The sequence below is a fragment of the Suncus etruscus genome, chromosome X, assembly GCF_024139225.1.
Source record: "Suncus etruscus isolate mSunEtr1 chromosome X, mSunEtr1.pri.cur, whole genome shotgun sequence".
NCBI classification, from domain to species: Eukaryota; Metazoa; Chordata; class Mammalia; order Eulipotyphla; family Soricidae; genus Suncus; species Suncus etruscus.
This window is the reverse complement of record NC_064868.1, coordinates 74,434,437-74,452,491: the sequence shown is the minus strand read 5'-3', so window position 1 is coordinate 74,452,491 and position 18,055 is coordinate 74,434,437. Positions and strand designations below refer to the sequence as shown.

At 40.4% G+C, this 18,055-nt stretch overlaps 1 protein-coding gene across 1 annotated transcript in view; it reads left to right on the top strand.

Moving 5' to 3' along the window:
* The window catches only part of ARHGEF6 (Rac/Cdc42 guanine nucleotide exchange factor 6), a 208,368-nt gene that overhangs the window by 62,086 nt on the left and 128,227 nt on the right, over positions 1-18,055 (top strand). Inside the window, exon 6 of the mRNA XM_049766604.1 lies at positions 2,559-2,629. Coding sequence (XP_049622561.1) covers positions 2,559-2,629 — 71 coding nt within the window. The remainder of the gene's footprint in view (positions 1-2,558; positions 2,630-18,055) is intronic.

Genomic DNA, 18,055 nt, shown 5'->3' with positions numbered 1-18,055 from the left:
GGATTATTTCTGATGGTACTTGAGGTACCATCCAGGATGCTGGGGATTGAATTTGGGAAGGTGGTGTGCAAGGCAACTAGCTTACCTACTGTACTATCACTCCAACCCTACTCTGGCATATTTGAATATGACAAAAACAAACTCAAGGTGAAATGAAAATATTTATTAAATACTGCCGCTAAGGGAAAATGACAAAACTATAGGTAAAATAATGAAACCAGCAGTTTACAGGGGAGACACACTTGCCTTGCATATGGCTGTGCCCAGTCCCCAGTACTGCCTATGATTCTCCGGTACTGCCAGGAGTGATGTCTGAGCAAAGACAGAAGCGTAAGCTCCTGGGTCTGTGCCAAGCCCCTACAAAAAAGAAAATACCCATGTGTGTATGTGTATGTGTATGCATGTTCAGAAGCACATCTATGCAAAAAATGGGAATAGGAAAACATACAACTTAAAATGGAGCTACAGGTGATGGGTTATCTCTGGGGATGAGCTTATCATTAATTTTTCTATTCTATATTTTGCAATTTGGGAATGGGAATACAGTAGATTAAATGTGGGAAAATACTACTTTCTGGGCTGAGAATTGAACTCAGAGCCTCATACATGCAAAGCAAACACTCTACCACTGAGTTACTTTTCTGACCCAAAAAATACTATTTTCATAAAGATACCCCAAGGTGGGAGAGAGAGCTCAGTGGTTTGAGGGCACTGCAAAGCTTAAGTGCAACACCTGGCTCTTTGAGCACTGTCATGAGTGACCAGTGAGCACTTTCTAAGCACCTCTGAGTGTTGAGAGACAGAGACAAAGGTAGAGAGACAGAGAAAGAGACACATACTGAGAAAAAGATTATTTTTTTTAGTTTTTGGTAATAATAGATTTTGATTATATATGGTGGATGGATAATGGCACTCTGGTGGGCATGTACAGCAATACTGCAAGTATAAAAGAATATCAGGGGCCGGGCGGTGGCGCTAAAGGTAAGGTGCCTGCCTTGCCTGCTCTAGCCTTGGACGGACCGCGGTTCGATCCCCCGGTGTCCCATATGGTCCCCCAAGCCAGGAGCAACTTCTGAGCACATAGCCAGGAGTAACCCCTGAGCATAACCGGGTGTGGCCCAAAAACCAAAAAAAAAAAAAAAGACTATCAGTACTGTTGTAAACTCAAACTTCAATCAAGTATCTGATTCCAAAAGAGATTCTGGCTAGTGTTATTATTGTTTGGTATAAAGACAGACCTCAAGGAAGGCATACTTGTGGTTTTGTTGTGTTTTGTCTAGAAACTTGGGACAAAATATATTTGTTTAGTGTTGCTTTAGCCATTTTTTAAAATCCATTGAAAGGAGCAGTAGCATGGAGTAAAGACATAAGCCCAAACTAGAAGCGAAGTTCTTGCCCTGGCACTGCCCATAATTCTTTTGAAATTTTAATTAAAAAATTTTATAGACACAATGGTTTGTAGAAGTGTTCATAACACATTTATTTCTGGCTCTTAACATTCCAACACCAATCCCTCCACCAATGTAATATTCTCTCAACCCCGGCTATCAGTTTTTCCACCTCCTTTAAGCCTATCTCTTGGCAGGTATGAATAATTTACTTAATATTGCTTGGTACAACTGAATGGTAATGGAATTATAAAAATAAAAAAGTGAAAATTGTCATATTTCTCAATGGCATCTTTTATGTCATTAGCTCAAGGTCTAGTAAACTCTGTATTGCCAGTTGAATGTTCTGTTGCTGCTTTTGTTTTTTGAGCATATGTGGCTTCTGTGATAATTTTCCATCTAATTTGGTGTATTTCTACTTGAAAATAAGTATTAAAATTATGGGGTGTCTGTCTCTGAATTTGAGGATCTGGGCTGAGGAGCTCATATGAGGATATTGGTGGTTCATGGAGGTCCTCCAAAGGGCTTCAGTGTAAACAGCTGTGAGGCTGGTATGTCCATGAGTTTTTTCTGCTCACTGGGCTTCTCCTTCCAGAGTTAGATGAGTCTATGGCATTAGCTGCTTGTGCAGACATGGAAGAAGGCTCTGGATCATGGGCATGGCTGCCTAGACTTCTGGAATTACAAAAGCATGGGAGGAAGTGGTCCAGTCTGGTTCCAAGGATCCCTGGAGATATCAGCCACAAAACCAGTATACCTGGAGTGTTTGGCAGTTTGGCGTTTCTGGTTCATTGTCCCCCTGAGAAATTGAGGGTTTAGATGACAAGATTGAACTTGTTCCATTTTGAGGTCACACCCAGTGGTAGTCTGGGCTTACTTTTATCTCTGTACTGAAGGATCACTCCTGGCAGGCCCTGGGGGACCATATATGGTGTCAGTGATTGAACCCAGGTTGGATTTCAAGGCAAAAATCCTACCTGCTGTACTATGACTTCAGCCCTGAGAAAATTTAACTTTAATGGTAGCTTTTTAAAGTTATAGTGTCATTTGTTTGGAAATATAGGTATTTTTTTATTATGATAGCCTCTGCTTGGTATAATTTTAATATGTTCTTTAAGTTATTCACTTTAGACTTTTTGATGTTGACCTAATGTCATGTCTTTTTCACAGAGAGACCACTCTCCCCAAAGGCTGTCAAAGGATTTGAAGCTACCCCACTTACCAAGAATTACTATTCTGTGGTGAGTATTCAGATAATGGTACAAATGCTTTTTTGATTCTTCCCATCTTTTCATTTTTCCAGCCACAGATGGGTTAAGGTGACCCAAACAGAAGCCTGGATAACATTTCTTTGCAGCAGTGTGTAGTCAGCTACATTACAATGAAGTGCCTTTATTTGTAGGCCTCTTGCAATGCCTAGAATTTTTTACCTTCATGTACTGAATAATTCAAGGGGAGTACAATGATTCAGAACAAATCCAGGCATCAAAAGGAAAACCCAACAGTTAAGAGACAGACTTAGCAGACACTTAGAAGGTGAATTCCTAAATACATTCCTCTAATGCAATAAGTTTTAAGTGATTAAATATTATGATTTTATTTTAGAATCAATTAATCCACTATAATAACATCTGAAATATTGGGCCCGGAGAGATAGCACAGCGGCGTTTGCCTTGCAAGCAGCCAATCCTAAGGTGGTTGGTTCGAATCCCGGTGTCCCATCTGGTCCCCCGTGCCTGCCAGGAGCTGTTTCTGAACAGACAGCCAGGAGTAACTCCTGAGCACCGCCAGCTGTGGCCCAAAAACCAAAAAAAAAAAAACTGAAATATTATCACCCTCATTCTTGAGTGAACCCAAAAGGAAGACTGCCTTTTGGCAAAGAGGGAGGAATGAAATGGCTTTGGCTTGAACACAGACATGTCAAAATATATTAGCTACAAGTAGGGTCTGTGTGATGCTTTAAATAAATTCCCATTTGAATCAGAAATGATATTGCTCTGTTAATCTGCTCTTTGCTTTTCTTCACTTCTCCCTTTGAGACTTGGCCCAGTGACTAATGAAAAGGCCAAGTCATCGTATCTCTTAAGTTTCCCCTTCGGATACTCCCACCTCTGCGGAAATCATTGATTTCTCCTCCCTCAATGTTCTGTGTAGCTTGTCCTGCATGTGCCTTGCAATTTCTGCATGGATCAGGTTTCTAATCATCTCTATGTAGACCTTGGGTTTCCAGAAGCTAAATTTTACTTTTCTGTGAAGTTCCTCCAGAATTATACATGACCAGTGGTTGGTATGAGGATCAGGAGTGAATTTCACAGGTAACATGGACAAAAATGGAATACTAATTTTGTTGCTTTTTGGAGGGCATACATACCTGGTGATGTTCAGGGATTACTAATGGCTCTGTATTCAGGAATTACTCCCATCAGTACTCAATTGGACCATATAGGATGCCAGGGATCGAACCTGGGTTGGCCACATGCAAGAAAGTACCTAACCTGCTGTACCTCCAGCCCCAAGAATAAGTTATTATATGTGTCACAATTGCCCCCCATTTTTTGAGGGGGCCACAGCTGGCAATGCTTAGTGGTTATTTCTGGCTCTGAACTCAGAAATTGCTTCTGGCAGTGTTTGAGGGAGGGATGACTGGGAATGAACCTAGTTCAGCTATATGCAAGACAACTGTCCTACACTCTGTATACTCTGGCCCTGTCACAGATGCCTTCTTACATTCCTGAGGTTAAACTCTATTAGCTAACAGGTCTAGGCTTTAGCCTGTTTCCTCCTTGATTACTTTTTTAGCTGCAGGTGAGAGATCCATGATTTTATTTTTAAAGAAGGCCACAATCAAATCATGGGTGAAAATGGTAGCCTAAAGCCAGAGATAGTTCCGAAGTCCCAATATATACCTTGAATTCAGCAGACAGTGGTTCCATCACTGGCACCACAGGAGTCCTATGTGTTCCACCATGAGTGACTCCAGAGCACAGAGCCTCCAGACTCCTATTGGCATGGCTTGAACTCCTATCTTTGCAAAAAATGAAACAACCCCAAAACAAAATAAACAAAAAACATGTGATCCTACCTTTTCCCTGTGAATCTGCTTCCCTTTGGTCTGTTCTCTGCCTCTGCTGATTCTACCAGTTGATCAATTGGCTGACTCTGAGAGGCACACCATGCAATGTTTAGGGAACCATATAGTACTAGTGATTGAGCTACATGGAGTGCATGCACTTCAGTCTTTGGATCTGTCTCCTTGACCCCACGGTTTCTTTAAATCCTACCAATTTAAGGTGCTGTTAGGATCATCCAAGGTAGACTAGCTTCTGTGATTCTTCTAGGTCTTGTGTACAAATGGTGGACGTGTACTGCAGTTTGTTACAGCTACCTCCCACTGAAGTTTATATGCAGTATTTCAGTTCCTTGCTACCAGAGACAGTTTTGCAGGGGACAGATGATATGTCTTCTTGGCAACGAATGTGAGAATTTATAGGATGGAGTCCTGCAAGTTCAATTGTTGGGTCAAAAATTTATTTATATACCCACCTATGCTATTTACCATTTTATCTGTTCATTAATTCAACTCTACATTTTGTGGGAAGTCTTGGGCCATACAAACAGTACTCAGGCTATTCTCTATTTGGGGGGTCACATTGATGATACTCAGAGCTTACCCTTGGTTTTGTGCCCAGGGATCACTTCTAGTGGGGTTCAGGGGATTGAACCTGAGTGGTCACATGCAAGGCAAGCACCCTACTTGCTATATTATCACTCTGGCCCCTGACTATTTATTCAGGAGTGACCAGTGCTCAGGAAACCATATGTGGTGTCTGGGATTTGAACCAGGATCTACAGGATGCCTTGACCCCTGGCCCACTATCTATAAATTTTGATCATTTTGTCTCAAACCTCAAACTTATTACAGAAATCAGTGTTGGGGATCTCACAATGGCCTATAAGGAATCAACACATCTATAATGTGATCATTGAATTATTAAGACAGCTGAACATATTGGTGGGTTTTTTTTTGGTAGAAACAGTTGTAATAGATACTGATGTGAAGTAATTTAGGTGAATTATTGATGTTGTTTTTAGTCTCTATTTCTTCTTATTTGAATATTTACATACTTTCGGCCACAATTCAAAATGTGTTCTCAATGTTTTGATCATTCTTTTAATCTATCTAATGTACCTCATAAAAATCCTTTAGGATTTTATTTTTTTGTTTTTAGGCCACACCCTACAGCACTCAGGGGTTACTATTGCTCCGGGAAGGCTCTGGAGACATTATGGGATGCTGGGGATTGAAAATGGATCCATTCCGGGTCATCTGGGTGCAAGGAAAATGTCCTACCACTGTGCTATCACTCCAGCCCCCCTTTAGGATATTGTCTAGTGAGGTTGGCGTAATAGTAAAATGTGTAGGGCACATGCCTTGCACCCTCCCAACCTGGATTCAATCCCTCTGACCATATATAGTCCCCCAAGTCCCATCTGAAGTGATTCCTCAGATACAGAGCCAGGAGTAAGCCCTAAGCATTGCTCGGTATGGGGAAAATACTGTCTAGTTGTAGAATTTTAACTTTTTCCTTGGATTAGGACCACCAAATTATATTATGGGCTTACTCCTATGGGGGCTTGGGGGGTCCCTGCAGGGTGCTGGGGATCAAGCTAGGGTGTGCTGAATATAAATAAGGCAATCTCCTTAAATCCTGTACTATTTTCCAAGCTAAGATATATTTTCATTTTTTCATTATGGTCCCAAACTTTGAGATGCTCTGGGGCTACTCCTGGTTCTGTGCTCAGGGAACAGTCACTTAGAGAGCCATGTGTACTGTCAGTGTTCAAATTGGGTTTAAATGTATGTAAGGCAAGTGCCTTAGCCTCTGTAATATCTCTCAGGCCTCTAAAGGATGTGTCTTACAGAACCTACGTGCTGTAGGAGAGGTGAGGAGTCTGTGGCATATTAAATTACACACAAATCTCAGGAACTCTCTAATTATTCTTCTGGACTCCTACCTTCAGCATACCCTCATTTTCTCTCTTGCTCATCTATCTACCCACTGGCCTCCCACCATGAATTTTTTCTGCTTTTCTAGTGCTTATTCCACCCCCTGCCTCTGCTCTTTTTAAAAGATTTTTTATTACAACACCATGATTTACCAAGTTGTTCACAATACAGTTGTTTCAGGCATTAAATGTTCCACCAATGCCTCCACCAGTGTAACTTTCCCTTTGCCAATGTCCCCAGTTTCTCACCTACTATCCCAGCCTGTGTTCCATTGCAGGCACAAACAAATTACTTCATGTTGTTTGGCACAACACAAAGGCAAATGGAATTATCATAACTTAGATCAATAAGCGTCAATTTGTAATCATTATTCTATCTCTCATTGGTGGACTAAAGTCAATTTCTAAGGATTTACTGGGATGTGGTTGGTGCTATTTGAGTCTTCTTTGTTATTGTTCAGGCTCACTGAGGTTAGTGGTCTTCGACACACTTGTCCAACAGATTTGCTGTCATGCTACTGGGCTGACACTGCTATGAAATGTTGAAGTGTTATGTGGCCACATGTGGCCCCACAGTTCAGGATCTATAGATCTAGAACAATTTGGTAGCTTGAGAGTTTGATAAAAGTTTAGTTGTGCCTGCCTCCATTCTGAGATGACCATAGTTTTCTGCCTTTAGAACGGTCCCACCTGGAAAGACTTAGCTGTTCATCATTCTTTTTGAGTTCAATTTTAGATCTACGCTGTTTTGTGGGGGGGTATTGAGTGTGGCTGTGGGCAACTGTGACTTTTGACAGAAAGAGGAGTCTGTTGAGGTACCAGAGTTGTCAGAATAAACCTGCTTACCAGAGAAGATCCAACAGCATCCTGCTTTTCTGGTGTTTAGGTGTTAAGAGCTGGGCCATTTCTCTGTTGACAAGATGCTCTTTGAAGACTGATACTTAGAACTAAGTTCACAGCAAAAAAGTGACAGGTATCGATTTCATATATAACCATATCACTCCAGACATATACCTCCCCAATTCTCACATCCCTCACCAGAGCAGTATATAGGTTTCAGTTGAAGAGCCTTCATCTTTATCACCTCAATGAACTACTCAGAAGGATAAAGTATGATCACCCAAACTCCAGAGTTTACATTGGGATTCACTTTGGTATTGGACATTTTAGAGCGTTGGACAAATATTTAATGACATGTAAATGGATTCCTGGACCCAGTTCCAATGTGGGCATGTGTGGAGACTCCCCCACACCAGCCAATAATTTTCACACACCAAGTAGGGTGTGAGGAAATAGAAACTCATTTCTGACACTCTCTACCCAGAGATAGTGATAGATTTCACAGCAGGGCAATCTGCCTCCTAAGACCAGCCTCCACCTCAGATGCCAGTTGTAAATCCAGACTGTAACTTCTGCTCTTGACCAATGAACCCCAGAATGGAGGATCCCACCGCCTTTTCTAGCAGCACTATGAATTTGGTAGAAGGGCTTATACAGCTCAGGAAACCAACTGACTTACTGGATAATGGGTTTTGGGAAAAAGGAGCATAAAGCATATAGATTAACAGTTATATGGGAGAGAGGTATCAGGCAGATGTGAGGAAGGAGCACAGTATTTTTATTTGCTTTTAGGTTTTTTATGTATTTATTTAACAAATTATTTTACAAAGCTGTTCATGATTGACTTTCATACAATGTCCAACACCCTTCCCTTCAGCAGGGCACATTTCCTGACACTAATGTCCCCAGTTTCCCTCCCTCCCTGTTGTATTCCACCCTGCCAGCTTCTCTGGCATATACTTCCCTCCCACCTCGCTGTCTTCTTTTTCTCTTTAGACACTGTGGTTTACAATATTGTTATTAAAGGGTTATTATGCAGATCACTTTATCTCCATTCATCAGCCAATTCTTATCCAGAAGGATTATTTCTCATTACCATTATTATTTGGTCCCTTTTCTGCCCTAACTACACTTCCCCACTCTTACTAGCAAGCATCCTACCATGGACTAGTCCTCCAGGCTCTTGGCTCTATTGTCTTTGTATATTATTACCATGCATTCTATCTTTTTATTATACCCCCAAAATGAGTGTCATCATTCTATCTCTCTCCCTATGATCCATTTTGGTTAGTATAATACCCATATATAAAACTGCATATTCACCCATGACTAAGCAAATGCAATGACTTCATTTTTCCTAAAAGCTGCATATTGTTCCACTGTATAGATGTACCACAGTTTCTTTAGCTACTCATCTGTTCTCGGGCACTTGGGTTATTTCCAGATTCTGGCCACTGTGAATAGTGAGCCTAGCATTTTTATATCCTTTTCAGGTACTGCCACAGGTTCACCAATCTGGATGCACTTTGAAATGCCTTTTTTCTCAGTTTTCCAAAGGTTTCACAACATAGGCATGCTTGGTTATAGCACTGACCTTCAGTGATTGATTTAAATTCCAGGAGGTGGGTCAGTACTGAGAATTTGAATCCTAATTTGCTGGAGAGCATATACCCCTAGCAGTGTACAGGTTCTACTCCTAGCTCAGTGCTCTGAAGTTGCTCCTGATAATGTGTGGTGGACCCTCAAAGTGCCAGGGATAGAGCTTAGGGCCTCCTGCTTACAAACCATATGCTCAATCTATCTCTACAGTGACTGAGAATAATCACTACACTGGGTCTTCCTAGACATCAGCTCTCAGCTGTGGATGCTTCCAAAAGCCAGTGTATTCACATAACAAAAGACATCTTTATCACTCAACACTTTGGAAACTCCAAGTGCTTTGGGAACTGTGAACCAGAAAATATGGACACAGATCAAATCTATAATGAGAAACATTCTGACCATCCGAATGACCAAATAGATATTTCTTATAAATCATGCTTTTAGAGTCCTCAAACTTTTCTGTACTTTCACTCTTTTTGAGTCTGCCAGCATTGGGCCAGGAGAGATTGCACAGTGGCTAAGGCACAGTAGCTTCTGATCTGGGTGCAATTCCAAGTACTCCCTCTGGTCCTCTGAATACCACCAAGAGTGAGCTCTAAGTAAGGAGTCAGGAATAAGTCCTAGGGATAGCTATGTGTTGCCCAAACCCTGCTCCCACCAAATCTACCAGCCTAAACTACTTTTCACATCTACCCATTTATTCCTGTTCCATGTCATATCTTATAGCTACCCACTTCCAGTTTGCTCATTTATATAGATTTTCTACTTCAGGGCTGGAGAAAGAAGTAATAGGATTTTATGGAGTTGGTGAGTTTCTCTGTTGATAATAAGGACTAATGCTGCTTCGTTTTAAATGCTGAGGTTCTGGAGGTGTGAAATCAATCACTGTCCTCCAATAGAAACAGGTTTTCCAGCATGTAAGTCAAATATTCTCAAAATACAGTAATATGTTAACCTTTTCATTCTCAGAAGACCTTACCAACATTTATTTACTGAAATTTTGGCCCACACCCAGCAGCTCTCAGGGCTTACTCCTGACTCTGCACCCAGGAATCACTCCTGGCACCACTTGAAGTACTATGTGGGATGCCAGGGTTCAAAGCTAGGTCAGCCATGTGCAAAGCAAGTGCCTTCCCTATTGTACTATCACTCCAGCCCCCCCATTAATTTATTTTTATGACTATTGTAATGAGGTTAGCCTCCTTGCAGTACAATGTTTTTGCTTTGATTTCAAGATTTCTGAGCCCATTATATTTTTCCTCTAACATTGGCCATATCTTTTGTGCCACCCTTTGCTTTTGCATCTTACTCTTAAAGTATAATTCCATTGTGCTTAGTCAACATGTTCTCTTCAGCAAACACAGTTCTAAAAGTGAAATGTAGGGGCTGGAGTGATAGAGCAGGCAATGAGACACTTAACCTTGAATGCAGCTGATGTGGTTCACATGCCCAGCACCATATATGGTCCTCAAGCACTGTCACATGCTAGTCTTCAGGACAGTAGTCCCTGAACACTGCTAGATGTGGCACCAATCAGGAAGGAACTTACTATAGGACTGAATTCTGAAAACTGTAGTTTTCATGGAAATATGTTTGAGTGGAAAGCCAATAGCCCCAACGAAGTTACAAAAGACTCCTTCTCTATGGGTTCTCACCATCTGTTTGAATCTGAACTGTGTCAAAGGCTATTGGAGCTCAGGGAGACTGGGTTGTCTATGTGAAGATCGAGTCAGAGAGGCAGTCTATTTTAGTAAGCTGGAATGGGCTTCATTGCCATCAAATTGGACTGCACTGGAATTGCTGAGCCTGGCAAGCTTCATGCCTTCTGATGCCAGTGAGGCCTTCTGTTTGGGAGCACATAGGCTTCTCTGTCCACTGTCCTTTTCATCTCTTTACAGTAGATGCCCTATGGCTTGAAAAATAAAGAACTAGTCTTAGGAGTTCATCAGTTGGTCTTTTGAGATGGAGGAAAGCCATCAGGGTGCAAGTGAATTTTGGAAGCATCCCAAGCATCTACCCCAGGAACAGTTCTATGCCGCAGGCCACTGCGAGGCCAGTTCTTCCTTTCATGCATGACCATTCAACTGTCGAGCATTACTTAATGAAGGGTTCATTAATCATTTTGGCGTTTGAGTTTAGTCAAGTCAGCATTCAGTTTTCTTGCTCCCCCCACAGACTTGCTACAGTCTGAGTTCAATGCACTTCCCGTTGAGTTCTCAGCAACTTTCTGAAAGGGAGTTGGGGAGTCAGCTGTTCACCTCATCTTTTACTTCTGGCCAATCTGTGCTGGTGATTCCAGCAAAGGCCTTACCTCTAGGAAATGAGCTTACTTAACAACTAAACCCTCAGTAAGGAGACAGTAGTTGGAACCTTTCTTGCCAAATTATAGTGAATTCTTTTAAGGGAGTCTCGGAGATGATAACATGTTAAAAGAAGTGGAAATAATAAAGCTGTTTCCATTGGGAGGTGGTATAAATGATATCAATCATGGATTGCAAGCAATGCTGGTTAATTGTTTCTCAAATTTATATTTTATGATGTAGATAATATCTTTGATATTTCTACTTAGGAATAAATCCCTTTAAGGCAAGGCTATTTGTTTTGTTGTTTGTTTGTTTTGGTTTTGTTTGTTTGGAGGCCACAGCTTGCCCTGCTCAGGATTTGCTCTTGGCTCTCTGTACAGGGGTCACTTCTGGTGGTTTTAGGGGAACTATATATGCCACTGGGAATTGAAACATCAGCAGGGTGCAAGGCAAATGCCTTAACCATTGTACTATTTTCCAGAACTTTGGCTTGTTTTTTTAATTTTTTTCTTTGGGGGGGGTTGGGCCACACCCAGTGGCACTCAGAGGTTACTCCTGGCTCTACACTCAGAAATTGCTCCTTGGGGACTATATGGGAGGCTGGGGATAGAACCTGGGTCAAGGCAAATTATACTGCCCCCCATGCATCACTTTACTTATAACTTATTTAAGATAATAATTGCTCTACCTGGATTCTATTTTTTTTGGGGGGGTCCATACCCGACAGCACTCAAGGGTGACTCCTGGCTCTGCACTCAGAAATTGTTCCTGGCAGACTCAGGGGATTATATGGAATGCCAGGAATTGAGTCTGAGTCCGTCTAGGGTCAGCTGCTTGCAAGCAAATGCCTACATCTGTGCTATCACTCTGGCCTGTTTTTAAATTTTTCATTTTTTGTCAGCAGACTTGATTTTATTAGAGTAGCATTTAATGACAACAGTGCTGTAAAGAAAGTTGAATAAATGTAGTTTTGTTACCAGACTTTTTTTTTTCATTATTTGGCCATACTCTGAAGTTCTCAGGGTTTCTCCTGGCTCTACACTCAGGAATTACAACTTGCAAGTTTTGGAGAACCAGATGGGATGCTGGGGATTGAACCTGGGCAAGCTGCATGCAAAACAAGTACCTTACCCTCTGTATTATCATGCTGGGCCCACCAGACATGGTCGTTTTAGAAAAAAATGTGAAGAAAAGAACATGATTATATGCCTTAATGTCATTCGATCATAAGTGGGAAATCATGTCACCACTATTCCCTTCTAAAATAAGCTAAAGAACAAATATATGTGATTGAAGCATTATAAATACAGGTTATACATACCTCCTGGTATAATACAGCACTGTTGAATTCTAGTTCAGTTCTCTATTTTTTTAGAAAGGCTTGGAACCATGCCCAGCCATGCTCAGGTACAATTCCTAACTGTTCAGGGGACCATAACCTAGGGGTATACGCAAGGCAAGCACCTTCACCCCTGGACTATTTCTCTGACCTGAAGTTATTGCCATTTCTGGTTTTTTGTTTTGTTGGTCTGTGTTTTAGTTTTTGGTCCATACCTAGTGATGCTCAGGGGTTACTCCTGGTTCTATATTCAGGACTCACTTCTGGCAACTTTGGGAGCCATATGGAGTGCCAAGGATCAAATCTGGATTGGTTGCACAAGGCAAGTGTTCTACCCACTGCAGTATCACTTCAACTGCAGCTGACCCTGGCTTGATCTCCAGCACTGCATATGGTCCCTCAAGCACTGCCAGGAGTGATACCAGAGCACAGATCTAGGAGTAAGCCTTGAGAACCACTAGGCATGGCCCCAAACTAAAAGATAAAACAATAAAAATAAATGCTGGTGCTAAGCATGAGCCTGAGAGAGAATAGTGAAGTACTGCAATGAGCAATAGACCAGCTGGGCAGAGAGCTATAATAGTGGACAATGTGAGTTATGACACAGGCACTATATTAAGTATGGACTTAGAATTTGAGATAAAAATGGCAGTTTCTATTAAAAGATGAGACATTTATGACACGCCTTTCAAAAATAAGTTTGACAGAATTCACATAGCACAAAATTTACCAATGAAAGGATATAATTCACTGATATTTTTACTGAAGTAACATACTTCAGTGACAATCACCCTTATACTTTTTTAAAAAATATTTTTATTTAACACTGTGGTTACAAGATTGTTTATACTACAGTTTTATCCCCAAAGATCAAGTTGATTGAGTTACAGTCATACAATATATAACAACCTTCACCAACGTACTTTTCCCACCACCAATGTCAAAAGTTTCTCTCTCACCCTCTCTGATGCCCTCTTCCCTCCTACCCACCCTTTTTTAAAATTTAATTTAATTTAATTTAATTTAGGAGAAGGTATGCATCCAGTCGTGCTCAGGGACTACTTCCAGATCTGTGATCAGGAGTGATCCCAGCAGCATGTGTGTGACCATATATGCTGCTGAGGATTTCAATTGGGGTTGACCACATGCAAGCAATTACCTTAACTTCTGTACTATCTCTCTGGCACAGCCTTTCCCTTTTATTACATACACCTTGCAGTGGTCCTCAAACTATGGCCCGCGGGCCACATATTGTATTTGTATCTGTTTTGTTTCTTCATTGCAAAATAAGATCTATGCAGTGTGCATAAGAATTCATTCATAAGTTTTGTTTTTACTATAGTCAGACCCTCCAGTGGTCTGAGGGACAGTGAACTGGCCCCCTGTTTAAAAAGTTTGAGGACCCCTGCCTTAGAGAGTGATGTAACATTTTAGTGTGAAGTTATTTTGGTTTTGGTTTTGCTTGATTTTTGGCTGTCACACCTGGTGGTGCGTGGGGTCTACTTCAGTTCAGTACTTAGGGGGTCACTCTGGGTGGAGTGTGGGAGACCATAAAGTACTGAGGATCATACTAGGATTTCCTATATGCAAAACCACATTGGGCAATGCTCAGAGATCTGAACTCAGGGATCTTTCTTGGGGAGGCTTGTGGGACCATATGTGGTGCTATGGATAGAGGCCAGATTATCTATTTGCAAGGCAAGCCGACTAGCTGCTATACAACTGCTCATAACTGTTTGTTTTTAATTGTTGAAGTTTTTTTGGGGGGTGATTGAGGACCCACACGTGGCTGTGCTCAGGATTTACTCCTGACCCTGTGCTCAATAATCATTCCTGACGGTACTCGGGAATGCATACAATGCTGGCTATTGAAACAGTTATTCATATGCAAGGCAAATGCCTCACATACTACACTATTTCTCTCAATCCTTTGTCAATGAGTTATAAGAGTTAATTTTACATTTTGAATACTGGGTCACTATCAGAAGATTTATAAATATTTTACTCAATCTGTGCACTGTCTTTACTTCTTTTCTAATAAACTTTGGGGCTTGGGGGCCACACCCAGCAGTGCTCAGGGCTTACTCCATGATATGTACTCAAGGGTCACTCCTGGTGGGGTTCAGAAAACAATACATTGTATCAGGGTTAGAACTCAGATCAGCTGTGTACAGGGTTAGGGCTATGGCCCTATTTATTGTAATATTGCTACAACGCTATTTTCACTTTCTTGAAAAATTTATTTCAACACTATGATTTACCAAGTTGTTCCTAAGAGAGTTCTTTCAGACATTTTCTTAATGTTCCATCATTAATCCATCCAGTCTACATCCCTTCACCTGTGTCCTCAGTTTCCTACTTACCACCACCTTAGCTTGCCTCTATGAGGGCACAAATATATTTGTTTCATATAGTTTGTTACAATGCAAAGGCAAATAGAATCGTTAAAACTTAGATCAGCAAAGGCCAATTTCAAATGATTAAATGATTGTTACATCTCTCCATGGAGTTATTAAAAAGTGTCTCTAAGGATTTCCTGAGCTGTGGTTGTTGCTAGTTGAACCTTCTAAGTGTTACTGTTTAGGCTTACTGAGCTTGGAAGATTACTGTGTATCTTTCCCATCAAATTTCCTGTTATACTACTGGGCTGACACTACTAGAAAATTTTGTATTGCTGCACAGCTTGAGGTCTCACAGTCCAAGATTTATAGGTCTAGAACTAAGCTGGTAGCTTGGAAGTTTGATAAGGCTAAGCCAAGGAGTTGGGCTGTTTCTACTGGAAGATGTAGGGGTGGTGCTGGGCTGCTGTAGTTCATGCAGAAAGGGAAATCTGTTCCCTCCTTCCTGTCCATGCCACAGGGTATCAGTATGGACTGGGATACCTGAGAGGTATTGGTAGCCATTATTTTCTTTTAGAGCTTGGGCAGAGAAGCTGGACCATTTTTCTTTCAGGAAGATGGTGGATGTCGGCAGAGGCTGCTAAATTTTCCTGTGATTGGGATAGGTATGGGTGCTGTCCTAATACTGTTCTATAAAAATGTCCCAGAGTTTTCATTATATAGTTTGATCTTATCTGAAAGGATTTAACTGTTCATATTTTTTTATTTCAGTTACAGAACTGTACCTTTGGAAGTGGGCCATTCTGTCCAAAGATGTAGGGTTTGGTGTTAAGCTACTGTGGTTCATGCAGAAAGGGGAATTTGCACAGACACATACACACACTTTCTGAGAATACAACAGAGGTATTAGCCTGGATGTGGCTACCTGTGAATACCAGCTGCCATTATTTTTTCTTTTGGGGGCTTGGTGGAGGGGCTGGGCCATTCTTCTGCCAGGAAGGTTCTTGTAGCCATCAGGAATCATTTCTGGCAGGCCTCTGGGATCATATGGGTGCCAGGGATCAAAGATGGCTTGGCCACATGCAAGGCAAGTACTATACCCCTGTATCATATTTCTGTCCCCTTGCCTTTTATTTTCAAATTTATCTCTATAATTCACATATCATTTAAACAATTGTTTTTCTCTTTTTTATTCTGTTTTACTTTATCTTTTGACCAAATCCAGTGATGCTCAGGATTTACTCCTGCTCTGCACTAAGGAATTACTCCTGGCAGAACTTGGGGGACCATTTGAAAAGCTAGGGGTTGAGCCCAAATCAGCTGCATGCAAAACAAGTGTCCTACTAACTTGCTGGATTCTTTCTTTTTTTTTTTATTTTTTTTTATTTTTTATTTTACTTTATTGAAACCATTATGATATACAAAGTCCTTCATAGTTGGGTTTCAGACATGCAATGAATTAGGACATTCCTAACACCATTGTTCACTTCCACCAATGTTGCCAGAATGCATCCCATATCACCACCTTTTGTCCCCTTAGCCTGCAAGTATAATGTTATAAGCCCATTTTAAGTTTAGATTCTGAGAGTTTGGATCTCTTATTCCATTGTTGTTAAATTAGGCTCAGATATTTAGTTCTGACCTTTTGGATCTCCACCAATGCAGCTGTGATCAGTTGGCCCCTGGTCCCCTTCTTTCTTATTTATGGTTTTCCTCTTCCCCTCAGTTTCTTTCCTTCCCTTTGCTAAATTTTGTATGACATGAACTTTCACTTATCTTGTCTTATAGCAAAATGATTATATCGTATGGCATCTATATTTTTTTTTTTTTTTGTGGTTTTTGGGTCACACCCGGCAGTGCTCAGGGTTTATTCCTGGCTCCATGCTCAGAAATTGCTCCTGGCAGGCACGGGGGACCATATGGGACGCCGGGATTCGAACCGATGACCTTCTGCATGAAAGGCAAACGCCTTACCTCCATGCTATCTCTCCGGCCCCAATATTTTGGCAGTGGTTTATGTTTTCATCAGCAATGAATGAAACAAGTTTTTCTTAGAATAATATCATTTCATATCATCATACTTTAAAATTTAGATTTTTTGGTTCAAAGTTTCTATAATTTTTATATTAATGTGCATTTTTAAATCTAATAACTTTCAGCATTTTCATATGCTTACTTGAAACATATGTTTTTCAATGTATGACCAATTTATTAGATTATTTTATCATTAGCATTAAGAATTATTTATTCTTCATATGTATCAAATTTGTAAAAATTTCATTACCTTTTTGAAACACCATTATATATTATGAATTTGTCCTTACTTCTACTCATTTTCTTATCTCATTAATTTTTAATGAGAGAAATACTACTTTATTACATATTTATTTCATTTCATAAAATACTTTATTTAAAGTGATTCCTTCTAAGTCATATTAATATCTTTAAGTGTTTAAAACTAATATCTATATAAGTTGAAAATATTTTATTTTTATATAGTAATTTTTTATTGAGGAACCATGTTTTAAAATCTGATACTAGTAGAATTTTATGTATGAGATATTCTACTTTATTATAAAGAAACCGGTCCTGAGCTGGAGTGATATCATAGCAGATAGCATTTGCATTACACATGACTGAACCAGGTTGGATCCCCAACATCCCAGATGGTCTTCCCAGCCTTTCAGGAGTGATTTCTGGGTGCAGAGCCAGGAGCAACCTTGAGAACTGCCAGGTGTGACCAGAAACAAACAAACAAAAATAGCTCTTGCATGTCCATTTATTTATTCATTTCATTAAAAAAATCAGTGGGATGGACAATAGTGAGAAAAAATTAGCTAACTATTTAAAATTTTTGTATATAATTTCACATTATTTGAAATAAATTATAATTTAAATGCAATATAGATATATCAATTCTTTTTTTTTAAGATTATTTTTTTTCTCTTTATTTGGATATCTTGATTACATAAATGATTGTGATAAGGTTTCAGTCCTATAAAGATCACCCCTCTTCACCAGTGCAACATTCCCGCCACCAAAGTCCCAAATCTCCCTCCATCCCACCCCACCCCCACCTGTACTCCAGACAGGCTTTCCAGTTCCCTCATTCATTCACTTGATTATGGTAGTTCTCAGTGTAGTTATTTCTATAACTGTGCTCATCACTCTTGTGGTGAGCTTCATGGAGTGAGCTGGTGTTCCAGCTCTCCTCTAATTGTCTCTGAGGATTGTTAC